Here is a 13,195-nt window from a genome sequence, read left to right as displayed (position 1 = left end):
GACTGGGGTTGGCAGAAATGTGACGAGGGTTTTGTGCCACTTCAGACACCAATAGCTCCAGCTCCTGAAAAGATGTTACATGTCATTAGGTGCAACTGCCAGGCTGAATGTAGCACCATGAGATGCACATGCAAGAAGCACAACATTGAGTGCACTCCAGCTTGTGGAAACTGCAGGGGCTCTGGCTGCACAAACACTCCATGTGACAATGATGAGGATGATGACGACATTGCCGAGTTCTAACTTTAATACGCTTGATTTTCCTCAACATGTATAGTAAGTTTATAATGGATGTAGTTTCTGAGTTTAATGCGAATTTTCATTTTCATTTTGAAACCTTCGTCAGGCAGATGTGATTGCCCCGAGTGGAATTGTGAATTTTGTCATGTTTCAATGATTTACATAATTATATTGTATTGCCGTAGACTTGATTTCATGTTGTGTCTTCAACATTTTTTTTTTCAAGGAGCCAAAATCAGTATCAGGTAAATATTTATTTTTTGGGGACAAAAATTGACATTTTTGGACAAAAAAGCTATAATTTTTTTTATTTTACCCTCAATACATTTCACTTTTTTATAATTATTCTTGTATATCAATATACTGACCATAACTAGAAACAATTAGAATGCAGAAAAACATATTTACATATTAAAATATCAATCTTTACAATTTTCTCATTTTCCCCGAAGCCGGGTGGTGGCCATATTGGATTTCTATGATTTCAGGACTTTCCGCCCCGGAGGATCCCTTTGGACTTTTTTTCTGTCACTGAGGACATATCCAGGAATCAAAATCGGTTGAGTTTGCTTTTGTTGCAATTTGTGGGAGGTCATCCGACATTTTGACTGCACTATTTATTTGATGCACGTGTGAAAGATCATACCAAAAAAAATTCTCTTATCTTAAAAAATTTGCAAGAAAACAAAACTCTACCGGGTTAATCTGTCCCATCGGGTGCGGCCAAGTGTTAAACATTTGTGTAAACCTGTATCACTTGATTCAATGTAATCAGAATGATGAGAGTAAAATTTTGAAATTTGCCAATGGTTTTGTTTCGTTTTGATGACGTTCAATCTCAGTTATCCGTTTTGAATTTTGTTTGGAGAGTAAGATTATTGTTTTTTTATTACTTAGCAGATGTTCTTGTCAAGGACAGGTGATGGGATGGGATTTGATAAGATGGGAGGGTCATAAAACAACAACAATTGTCACAGGTTATATTTTGAGAGGTAAAGCTGGGTTACCCAGCATTTTACCAATCGACACGCTTTAGTAACCGATGTTAGTAGGATCTCGGCACGGTGCTACTTGTAGTCATTCTTGTTTGTGTCTGCCATTTGTATTGTTCACTGTGATCACTGTTTTTATCGTGAAATATCACCGCATCCACCCATCATGGCATCGAATAAACCTTTTGCAAACCACTGAAAAACAGAAGAGGGTCGTTTTGACTTTGCATGACAGCATGACCAGGACTTTCTGTGACCATGCGCTGACACCATGACAATGGTGGGCATGTCACAGCACAAGTTGGTTCACACTGCGAGCCAATCTGTACACGGTTGCGAGATGATGATAGCCAAGGGACGAAGTCAGCACGGAGCACTGGAGTCTACTATAACAGGGCACGTTAAAAATTAACCCGGTTAAAAGACCCCAAGACAGCACATGATACTAATGCCGGGAAAATAAATATATAAAATAAAACCCAGCACGTTAAATAACCCCAAGAAAGTGCAAGATGAACTTCCTTTCATCTACAGTGTAAACCGGTGAGCACACTCTTCTTGGAAGTTGTGTGTGCGTACGCCCGTGGTTTTCTACTCCCGGCCTTGTACCAAAAAAAAATGCATATAGGGAAGAATAACTCGTGATTAACCTGGCATATTACATTAACAGGCAACCTCTCAAGTCAGTAAGAATAACGGATTTATCTGTATATAAATAATTGAATTAATCATGTCGGAAATGGTAAATCTTCCTTTTCACGAAAATAAATTTGGCTCTTGCAACGTATTTTGTTTTCTGTGTACTTCTCTTTTTTTCATATGAAAATTAACTTTTTTATGTTACACTGGAAAACAACCACAACATGTTGAAATACATACATGTAAGTATCAAATATAGTTTTTGGTAATCAAGCTTGTAAAGCTTTCATTGATCATTGAAGTAATTAACGGTCTCATATTTGTCAAAAACGAGATTGTTTCATGGAAGGACTGTGACAGTGATGTGAATGCTGTGTTTGCTTAAAGGGGCTGACGAGGAATTGTCTCACATCCCTCGTTGCAAGGCAGAAATCAGGCGATGTTGGATCAAATACTGCGTCAACCTTTTGGAAGACTCTCGCTTGCAGCTTGAGGTCATTATTATTGTTTCTCACTTATCTCTTATTCCACAAAGGCAAAGCACCATAAATTTGAAGCTATTATATTGTAACTTTTGATGACCTCATCTCATTTCAATCCTCTTATTCTACTTTTATTTATTTATTTATTTATTTATTTTTCAGGATATAAGGCTCAGAGTGGAGCTGCCACACACACATTTCCCACACATGGACATACACATAGCTATATGAGACAAACACAGCCACTGAGCTTGGGGGATGTGCTGTCACTACCTGGGACACTCTGGCTACAAGTGATGCCATAACAATGGCACCGCCTTTCTCACCACACTCAGTGGGGCATTGCCTAAGGAGGAATTTCCTCCTCCCTATTGGGATTATCTCTGCCCTTATCCTTTTAATTGCTGAATGTCAAGCAAGGAATCGGCACGTACCATTTTATAAAGCCTTTTGTTTGACTCGGCCATGGTTTGAACCGCCGACCTCCCAGACACGGAGCAGATGCTTTAACCATGACACAAACTACTATTTTAGCATCTCAAAATGAGTTTGAACTTCTCAGAAATGCACTGGTGCATGACAGTTCCTGAAGGTCTACATGTTTTGGTAGCTGCCAAACATTCAATTTTCCATATCGTCAAATTAACTTCAACCAGCGTCTAGCATTGTCACAAATAAGACACCTACATTTTTGAATGGCCAGCATGATTCTCCAATCTGAGAACTTGCCTTGTGATGCAGGGTTCCAGGTTTGAAGCTCATCCTCTACTGTTGTCTTCATAATTCATCTTAAAGGTGCAATAATTGCATTTCATGTCCTCCTGCCTCCGATACAAGTGCAAACTTTTCAATTAACCTTTGTAGTTTAAAAAAAAACTACATCCTTTGTTTCGATGCCAATGTCCCAAGCATCCAGTATTGGGCACTTGTGGTTTTCTTTTTTCTTTGTTTGTTTGTTATGCTCGATTGCACTTCACTGAATGCTACTGTGCATAGAAAGAGATGACGAGATAAAACGATGGAAATAATACTTGTCACATTAATATAATAACTCCACCCACAACCACAAGCGATTTAAAAGTGGGAATGGCACAGGTGAGGAATTAATCCTATAAACGGCCAAACTAAAAGGCCAAATTTAGATTGCGCAGCCTGGGTGTTTGTTGTGACATGCCTGTAGTTATGTCTAACACGAGGGATTATCCTAATTTATTTATTTCCCTCCAAGAGTTCTCAAAATAACTGAATCGGTCAACATGGGATAAGATGGCAGTCACGGAGAAGCACACAGCTTTGGGGAGGAAATATATATTTAATAATAAAGCATGAGACAGACTGCAATTAAATCTTGAACACAGAAAAAGACAATCATAAACAAACAATGACTTGAACAATAAATTGATTCCCTAAGATGCCAAGCATCCCACATGTAAGTGCTCAAACATTTGCACAATTGGGCAAGATAATTAAGGTCTGGCAGTTCATCCCTTGAGTAAACGCAGCGGGTTCTCTTTGTGTGATGGAGGTGGTGAAGTTCAAATATACCGGCTTGGGAGTAGTGTGTGTGTGTGTGTGTGTGTGTGTGTGTGTGTGTGTGTGTGTGTGTGTGTGTGTGTGTGTGTGTGTGTGTGTGTGTGTGTGTGTGTGTGTGTGTGTGGAGAGAGAAACACAGAGCCCCCATCCTGCCCTCCTCTCCCAAGGCATTGTCCCCAGCAGGCACCAGCTATTGCATACCACGTTCACACAGGGAGACAGTTTTGACCAATCAACCATGCAGTTCTTGAACCATTCAGTGCCATGGCTGCCAAGCAATGCAGGCCAATGATGTGCCACCTCACTCGCCACAAATAGTGGCCATGTGGGAAGGCCCACCCCTCACTGGGAGGAAGTTCAATGGCTGGCACTGTCCTTTGAGGGATGTGCTGACACGCATGCAGTGAGCTGCAGGGTGGTGGTGTGAACATGGGGTATGCCTGGATCTCCAACCTCTCATCCCGTTCAACATGAGACACATGACAGAACATCCTTAAATTTTCCAATCTAAAGGCCCAGTCACACCTTGACATTTTAGCCAATGTATGCCTGACATATGCAAAATTTGTCTAAAACGCTGGTACACGTCGAATACGTTATGGGTAAGTTTTGATAACATTGAGAGCACGCTGAAAAACACTGCCACACGTCGTTGTACGCTGGCTTTAAACGTTGAATTTTCAGTTGTCCTCAAATTTTCCATGCTTGAAATTTTAAGACTTATGCCAGCGTATGACTCACACGTTCCACATAACGCTGGCCATAAGTTGTAGGCACGTCACGCCATCGTCGACACACGTTACTTGTAAGTTACTCATAAGTCGAAACGCGTCGAGGTAATGTTTAGCGTACCCGAAACTTATTTCTAACCTATGAGTAACGTGTTGTTCTCACGTTACGCGATCGGTGACACACAGACACGCGCTACTTGTAAGGTGCTCATAAGTCGAAACACATCAAGGTAATGGTTAGCATCAGTGTTCCAGACTCCCTGGTTTTATTTTATTTTATTTTTTTTCTTCCTTCCTTCGGTATGATGGTGATTTTGACACTTCGATTTCTAGTGCGGTTATAATATAATATAATTAATAGGCTGCCGCTCAACGATTTAAATCATAACCGCACTGTACACTGAACACCATCATACCGAAGAAAAAAAACAAAAAAAACCCGGGAGTCTGGAACACTGACGCTAACCATTACCTTGACGCGTTTCGACTTATGAGCACCTTACAAGTAACGTGTGTCGACGTGTGTCACCGATTGCATATCGTGCATACAACTTATTCCCATCGCATGCGGAGCGTGTCATATGGTAAGTACGTCGTAAAATTTTCAACATGTTTAAAATTACAAGACGTACTCCACTTACTATGACGTATGATAGCGTACTTTAGTGTTCTATTCACGCATACCAAACTTACCCATACCGTATTCGACGTGCGCCAGTGTTTTAGACGCATTATTCAGAGGTCGGCATACGCTGGCAAGATCGCCAAGATGTGACTGCGATGTTGACACTTCCATTTCTGCGGCGGTTATGATTTGAATCGTTGTGCGGCAGCCTTTTCATAACCTACACCACGTCATCGTCGGCGATGCGTGCAGCGCGCTATGCCTAAGTTAGACTATCGTTGGGCATAGGTTGTGAAGGCTGACAACAGGTTCAGCATTCGTTGGTATAAGTTATCTATAACACAACGAAACGTTCTGTGTCCGTTACTAATATGTTGTGCATAAGACCAAGTCGTTATGAATACGTCCGAATCTTTAAAAAAAAAAACACATCAAAAGTTCAATGTAAGCCAGCGTTTTACATACATTTTAATACGTTGCCATTGCTGGCTAAAACGTCAAGGTGTGACTGGGCCTTAAAACAACCAAGGCTCATCTCTCATATGGGTGAGAGAGAGAAAAATGGCTAGACAATTGTTCCTACCACAATGTCATTGATACATGTTCAAAGTCATATAAATGACATGGACACATGCTGCTAATGCTTGAAATTCTAACTATTGCCCCCTACCTCGTGAACATAACACCTTGTCAAGCGGAGGAAATCAACTTCTCAGGCACAAGAAGATTAGGCCCAGCTTAGATCATTTGATCATTTTGCAGCATGAGAGAGCTCGGCTAATAGACCACATTGAAGTTGGTGAGGTTATGGATTGTATATTTCGTGGGAACTCTTCTTTTACGCACATATAACGGGAATGAAAAATTTCTTTAATTTGCCAAAGCATTGCATGGAAAATGGGAATTTTTATAAAAATTTGTTTTTGCCAGAATACATCCTAGCTTTTTGTTGATAAGAGTTTATGAAGGTTTTATTTTGTTGTCTTTTTTTTCGATACATTAAAGAGTCCAACAGGATGGTGTCGAGGTGGTGCACTTGCATTTGAGTTGTTGTGTCTGGGTTTAATTCTCGACCTGAATATAAACTGCTGGATTGGAGCTTTACAGGCAAGGTGTTGCATCAGAGTGGGCTGCTCCATCCCTCGGATGAATATCAAGCTTGGCGTCCTGGCTGCTAGCATTAGTTGGTTGATGTTAAATATCCCACTGTCTCTTTCGCAAAGATGAGAAGAGTTATCGCCCACACCCTGTACAAACTCCAAATTCTTGCTAGCTTCAGTCAAATATCAGGTTTGGCCAGCCGTTTATGAAAGACTTTGACCAAACGCTCTCTGAAGATCCAACAAGAAAGTGGGAATAATTGGAGTCATTAAAAAAATTGGTTAATTTTAAATACAATATCGTAAAAGTATTACCACTAGCTATAAAACCCCAAAAGCATCGGTGTATTTTGATTGTCGCCACAGGACGGCATTGGTGAGCTTGATTTGAAACGACAACAGGAGCTCCAAGCCCAGCAAGGTGAGGTTAATGAGGTTCCTGAGGCTCCGTCACTGTTCTCTGGTGCTATCATCATGGATGCAGTGTCTCTTGAAGAAGGCCAGGTGCCATGTGAGCTCGCACTTGGTTACCCGGAGGCACGTGCAGTGTTTCTTTTTGGCCAGTCCTGCCTGCAAGCGGCCAAAAGATATTACTCCTTGAATTCTCATACTACAGACTATGTGGAAGTGGTGCAGGACTATGGAGAGCTTTTTAATGCCCTCTCATTCTTCGAGCCAGACATCCACCGGCGCTGCAAGATGCAGAAACGGCGCATTGACATGCTTGCTGAAGTGTACCTGGAGCTCAACCCACGCTTTTATCTCCGTTTATGCAGGGAGTTGCAGATGGAGCTTGCTGAAGCCTGCTACAACTTGATGGACCTGAAGGTCAGCATTTCTAGCAATGTTGAGCAGCCAAGCCAGCATGCAGCCAAAAAAATTAATCAGTTGGCACAAGAAGCCATTCGTTATTACCAACTTTTCTTGGATTCATTGTGTGACCTTGAGGGACGCTTCCCAGAAACCTTGCCACCAGAGGTTGTGCGGGCAGCCCTTGTTGCCAATTTTCGCATGGGAGGTCTCCACCGAAAATTGCTTACAACTGATGGTGCACAAAAGCTGGCAAATACTCGTCATGCATATGAATGTTACCGCTTTGTAGAGGGGTACTGTGTGCGGCATCCTGAGGCTGGGGAAAAGGTTCCCGCTGAACTTGAGTTGAGCCGGGAGATTGTGGGCCTCTTGCCTGCTGAGATCCAACGCCTGACCTCCAGCCTCAGTCCATGCCAGCAGGAGTAATGAACATTTGTTTTAAAAGCCTGCTTACGGCCTTGGTTTTTTCATGCAACCATAACACTAATCAACAATGTGGATAAAATTAATTTTGATCACATGAAGAAGGGCACTTTAAAATTAATATGTATAACTGGAGATGCGGATTTCCTCTGTGGAATCATTTCAATAGCCACTTATTCCATTTCATATAGTGCTGTGGCCATTCCCCATAAGGGCCCTAAAAAGCAGGGTAACCCCTCCCCAAGGTAGAACAAACCACAACCATAATTTTTTGGTTTATTGGGATGTCTGAAGTAGGAAATGGATGGTTGTGAAAAAAATATATTGGGGATAGCATGTATTTTGGTCATGATTTGTGTTAGTAGTCTCCAATAATTTGGCGAATGTTGCGAAATCACGAAAATGACTGTTAAACCTGCAATTTTCAACCGATTTGCACAAATAAGGTGTCATTTTGTAGGAAATCTGAAAGGGCAGTACATAATTCGGTTGTGACAGTATTGTTTTGGCTTAAAAAAAATATCAGAGTGTGTATGTGTCAAATCCAATTCTGAGGAACATGTTTTTAGTCCCTGTTATTTTACCAGTCCTTTGTCTTTGTAGGGCAGAGAAACTTTCATCATTGAATACAGTACAAGAAAAGCATAATGGATGGTCAACCTCTTGATAAGAAACCTCGTTTGAACACTAAACAATGTATATTGTGCTTCAAATCCCTTTCAAAAGGAGGTGCTGTTGTCAAGAATCCGACCCAAGATGGCCTTAGGACTATCATGAACGTATGTAAGAAACGCAAAGATGATGTCTGAATTATTTTCACCCTTAGAAGACCAACTTCTCTCCAGCAAGATTCATGTGAGCTTCCACAAACTTTGCCACGCAAAATATACAAGTTCCTCAATCAATTACATGTATGATGATGCCGCAGGTCCATCTACAAGTAGTCCCTCATTGCGGCACAGCAGTAGATCACATTCCTCCAATTTCAATATCCGTACTCAATGTTTTGTTTGTGGCAAAGGAGACAAGAAATCAGAAAAATTGACTCCAATTACAACTGGAAGTGGTAAATCCACCAGACAGAGAGTTCTGGAAGCAGCTGCCAAACGAAATGATGAAGAGATTCATACTCGAATGCTTACACATTCAGACCTCTTTGCCTTTGATGCAAAGTATCATCAGAGTTGTTATGGACATTATATCAGTGATCGCAACATTGAAGCAGCATGTTCGAAGGCAGCCACATCTGACAAAGAATAGACTTGTCATGAGAAAGCATTCCACGTTGTTCAGAATGAGCTTGAGAAATCAGTGCTATCCCAAAAATTGACTGTGACAAGCCTCTCTCTCCTGAAAGAAAAGTATGTCCAAGCATTGGTTGACATAGGGGTGACTGATGCACAACAATATTTGTCCTAGAAGTTAAAGACAAAGACAAAAAATTATTATGGAAACAGACTAATCTTCGTGCAACGCCGTGGACAATCAGACTTGGTCTGTTCAGGCAACATGACAATTGGTGACGCATTCCAACAAGCATCACACATGGAAACTGATGAAGACATTGAGTTTTCTGATTTACATTCAGCAAAAGATCAGCTTGATGAATATCAGATCTTGCATATGGCAGCAGCAATCCTGAGAAGCCATATGAGTAATATAACTGACAGTGACAACTACATATCTGGTTTTGATCTGGAGCTAGAGGAGTGTGGAAAATTTGTGCCAGATTGTCCGTATGATTTTTCTATCATGGTGTGTGAGCAAACAAGACTCTGTATCTTGCTTTGCCAATGGTGACTCTCAAACTTGGGAGCTGAAGATCATTGCTCTATGCCAAAATATCATTGCTCAGAGGCACCAGTATCTAAGTCTGTTTCATTCTGGGATCCAGAAACACGAAAGAAGATTGTGATCTTTGCAGACATGAAGAAGTCCATTAACATAGATAAGGACACCAAGAAGTTGATTATTGATTCAGAAGTGTTATTTAGAAGGTTTCTGGCTGTGTCAAAACAGCGAAATGTGAACATGGAAACAGTCTTACAGCATGAGCTTGCAGTCATCCCACCTGCCTTGTTCTATGATGATGGCAACATGAGGAAGTGTGTTAAAGCAGATCTAGCCAGTAAACTGCAGTCAACAACAGAGGAAATCCTTGAGCTTCCACCATTTGATGGTCAAGGGATTTACATATATGATGGGATGGCGCTTCTCCAAGGGATACATGAAACACAGTTTCGCACTTTCAGGGATATTGCACAGCTTATCTTGCGCAAAATTGTTGCCCTGCTCAATAATTCATGGAACATCAAGTCTGTAGTCCTTGTGTTTGATCGTCATGATGTCCCCCATTCTGTCAAATATCAAGAAAGACAACGCAGAGGTTGCACTTCTGCAGTTGCAAGTCATGTAATTGCTCCAGACAGAGTTGTGCCACATTACAGGAATTTCCTAAAGAATTCTGCTCACAAGGCAAACCTTGCAGCATTCATATCACAGTCATAACTAGATGACCCACCTGGACTGATCAATGGCCAGAGTATAACTCTTGTAGGTGGATTTCCAGAAGCTGAGAGAGTTGTAACCATTGACTCAAATGGAAAAAGAAATCTTCTCCAGCTCTTCAGCACACAAGAAGAAGCAGACACTCAGATGCTTCTTCATCCCATTGACCTAGCATCATCTCATGAAAGGCTGATAGTGAAGTCAGATGATACAGATGTCCTAGTCTTGCTGGTTTACTCTCTAAATGAAGGCAAACTGCCAAAGTTAACATACATGCATTCTGGACACACTGGACAAAGAACAAATGGGGAAAGATTTATACCGGTTCATCGTATCTGTCAAAATGTAGCACGTGCCTTACCATCTGCACACGCCCTTACTGGGTGTGATAGCACCAGTAGTCTCTACAAGATTGGCAAGTTTACAGCCTTCAGGAAACTCGTTCAATATGCAGAGGATCTTCCTGCTCTGAGCACCCTGGGCACAACTCCTGATTTGACAGAAAACCTGCAGGATGCTCGTCGGTACACATTAGCATTGTATGGAAACAAAAATAAATCCAATCGCAGCTTATGTACAACCTTAGATGAGTTACGGTATGAATTTGCTTGCAAGAGTTACAAACCTGCATCAGCATTTCCTCCAACTGAGGATGCTTTCCTTCAACATGTGTTGCGTGCCAAGTACCAGTTAACTATATGGATGCAATGTGAAGTTTCGAAACCACAACAGTTGAGCCCAATTGGTAATGGCTGGAGATGGGATGAGGACACATCTTCCATGCAACCTGTTTACTATGTGAAAGAGGCTGCACCCATTGAAGTCCGAGACCTAATTCACATATGCTGAATGAAAGACGTCACAGAAGTGCCACAGTTTGGCATTAGGATTGCCTTGCACTGACTTCTGTTCATGTCTCGGTATGGAATGTGACAACAAACGGGAAGCCCCTGTTGCTGCAGATGGGAGTGACTTGGACAGTGATGATTTTTATTAAATCTCTTTGTGAATTTCATATTGAGGACCATTTCATTCAGAATGTTTTGTTATTTGCTAGTTTCAGTGTTAAAGCAAAAATATTAGTATACAGCAAAATGTAAGATAGCATTTTGGAATAAAATTAGTTCGTAAAATCACATTTTTTTCAGTTTTGAAAACTTAATGATTCAGATTTAGCTACTGAGATGATCTGAGAGCAACATACTCTTGATTCTGTACAAAATGACATTTTAATTACGAAAATTGGTTGATAATTGAAGATTTAACAGTCATTTTTATGATTTGCCGAAACGCAAAAAATTTTCAGGCACTATAATTACAAATTCCACCAAAAATACATGCTATCCCCAATATATATGTTTTCACAACCATCCATTTCCAACTTCATACATCCTAATAAACCAAAAAAATATGGTTGTGCTTTGTTCTACCCTGGGGAGGGGTTACCCTTTTTTTTTTCCAGCCATGCCACAGCACTAATAGGGGAGAATGCAGGGGTGCATAATATGGATACAGAACCAAATGATTAAGGATGCTTTATTTCAATTATTAACCTTTTGAACCCTGAGCTCCTTGGACTTTCGACTCCCCCAGCCAGGGATCACCGGTGAAAAATCCGGCCACTCGGGTGTATGAAGGTTTGAATAGCAGCCGGTAAACTGGCCGCTTTAGTATATGGAGGTTTGAATAGCGGCTAGTAAAACAGCCGCTCGGGTTCAAAGGCAGAGCAGAAGCAGAATTGGCACGCCCATGAGCTGAGGTATTTGTAACTAGGCCAGACATTCACAGGGACTTAAATTGGCCAAAACAGCACAACAAGGGATGGTTAAACAAGGAAAAGGTTTGAATAGCGGCCAGTAAACCGGTTGCTCTGGTAAATGGAGGTTTGAATAACAGCTGGTAAAACGGCCGCTGTGTTCAAAGGGTTAAGCTCTGTTGTCACTGCAATTCAAAAACGAACATACCTACTTGATGTCTCAATAACTTTGTTAACATATCTGGTTGAAATAATCTGTAAAGGTCAGTCCGAGCATGCTCCGAACCATGTGCATCGTAAAATAGCATGAACCGTGAGTTTTCTTTGGGGCTTGTAAAAAATGTGCTCGGTTCTATAAGCAATCATTTGGACTGTTAAATGTTTGTTTAGAGGGATCAATCTTGATACTTTGTTTCTCTTTGATATTGTATCAGTTGGCGAAACTATTGAGTGGTGCTCGTAAATAAATGGAAGCATGAAGCGTCCCGAGCAGGTAGGCATGTTGTGAATCATTTTGTTCTTCCGATTTTTATAATCCCACTTAACTTTTTAACTTTTAATTTTAATGTTATACTTTTTATTCTTTTATTTTTTATTTTTAACTCCTTCAGTATATGTTTTGACGTTGTACAGTTATTGCATGTAAATATAATTTTCTTCGATCTTTGTGGCATACAGCCAGAGACGAACAGCAGTTGTGTTTATGGAAGGTGGTCCTTTTTTTTTCTTCTTCTTCTTTCTTTTGTTACCTCATTTACTTTCTGTAAACTTGTTTCATATTGTATGAGGATGGTTCAAGATTGACATGGAATTTCTTTTTATTTTAGAAAATCAAAAGTAGTGAGAAATTGAAATGTCACTCGTTTCTCAATATTCATTCTATTGATGAGATAGTGCCTTGATTCCATCTGTGTATAAACCTTTGGGATGGGTACACAACTATTTCAGGACACATGCTTTGATGTCTTCATTTGTTAACGTAATGCTATCCAGATGTTCTTTGAATGGTCCAGACGTAATGCTATTCAGTCCAGAGGATGACTTGGAAATTTTCGCCATCTATACACGAGCAGTAATGTCACGATCTGAGACAGCATACCTGGCTGTCCTGTACATCTCGAGTGTCTCACTTCATTGCGTAATCAGCCCCTACTGCTGGGAATTAGTAGTTTTCCCACATTTAAGAAATTCCATACCGATTCAATCATTTCGGTATCAACAGGCCTGCCATCAATATTTCGGCTGATAGCTAAACCTTGAAAATGTTTGTGGTTGAGACGGAGAATATCTCCACACACTGATACTAGAAGGGCATTCGGGAGAGTGCATACCTGATTCACAAGAACATATTGG

The 13,195-nt window shown here is 40.8% G+C and overlaps 1 protein-coding gene across 3 annotated transcripts in view; it reads left to right on the top strand.

The window, feature by feature from the left end:
* Positions 1–12,781, top strand: part of KIFBP (kinesin family binding protein) — a 35,166-nt gene extending 22,385 nt beyond the window's left edge. For all 3 annotated transcript variants that reach the window (XM_085877243.1, XM_085877252.1, XM_085877257.1), the window contains exons 6-7: positions 2,259–2,365; positions 6,709–12,781. In XM_085877243.1, the coding sequence (XP_085733369.1) occupies positions 2,259–2,365; positions 6,709–7,581 (980 nt within the window). In that variant the 3' untranslated portion in view covers positions 7,582–12,781. The remainder of the gene's footprint in view (positions 1–2,258; positions 2,366–6,708) is intronic.
* Positions 12,782–13,195: the final 414 nt, after the last annotated feature.

This window comes from Eptatretus burgeri, chromosome 1 (assembly GCF_056783735.1).
Source record: "Eptatretus burgeri isolate ZD-2024b chromosome 1, Ebu_testis_v1, whole genome shotgun sequence".
In the NCBI taxonomy this organism is placed as follows: domain Eukaryota; kingdom Metazoa; phylum Chordata; class Myxini; order Myxiniformes; family Myxinidae; genus Eptatretus; species Eptatretus burgeri.
This window is presented reverse-complemented; position numbering and strand designations above follow the sequence as displayed.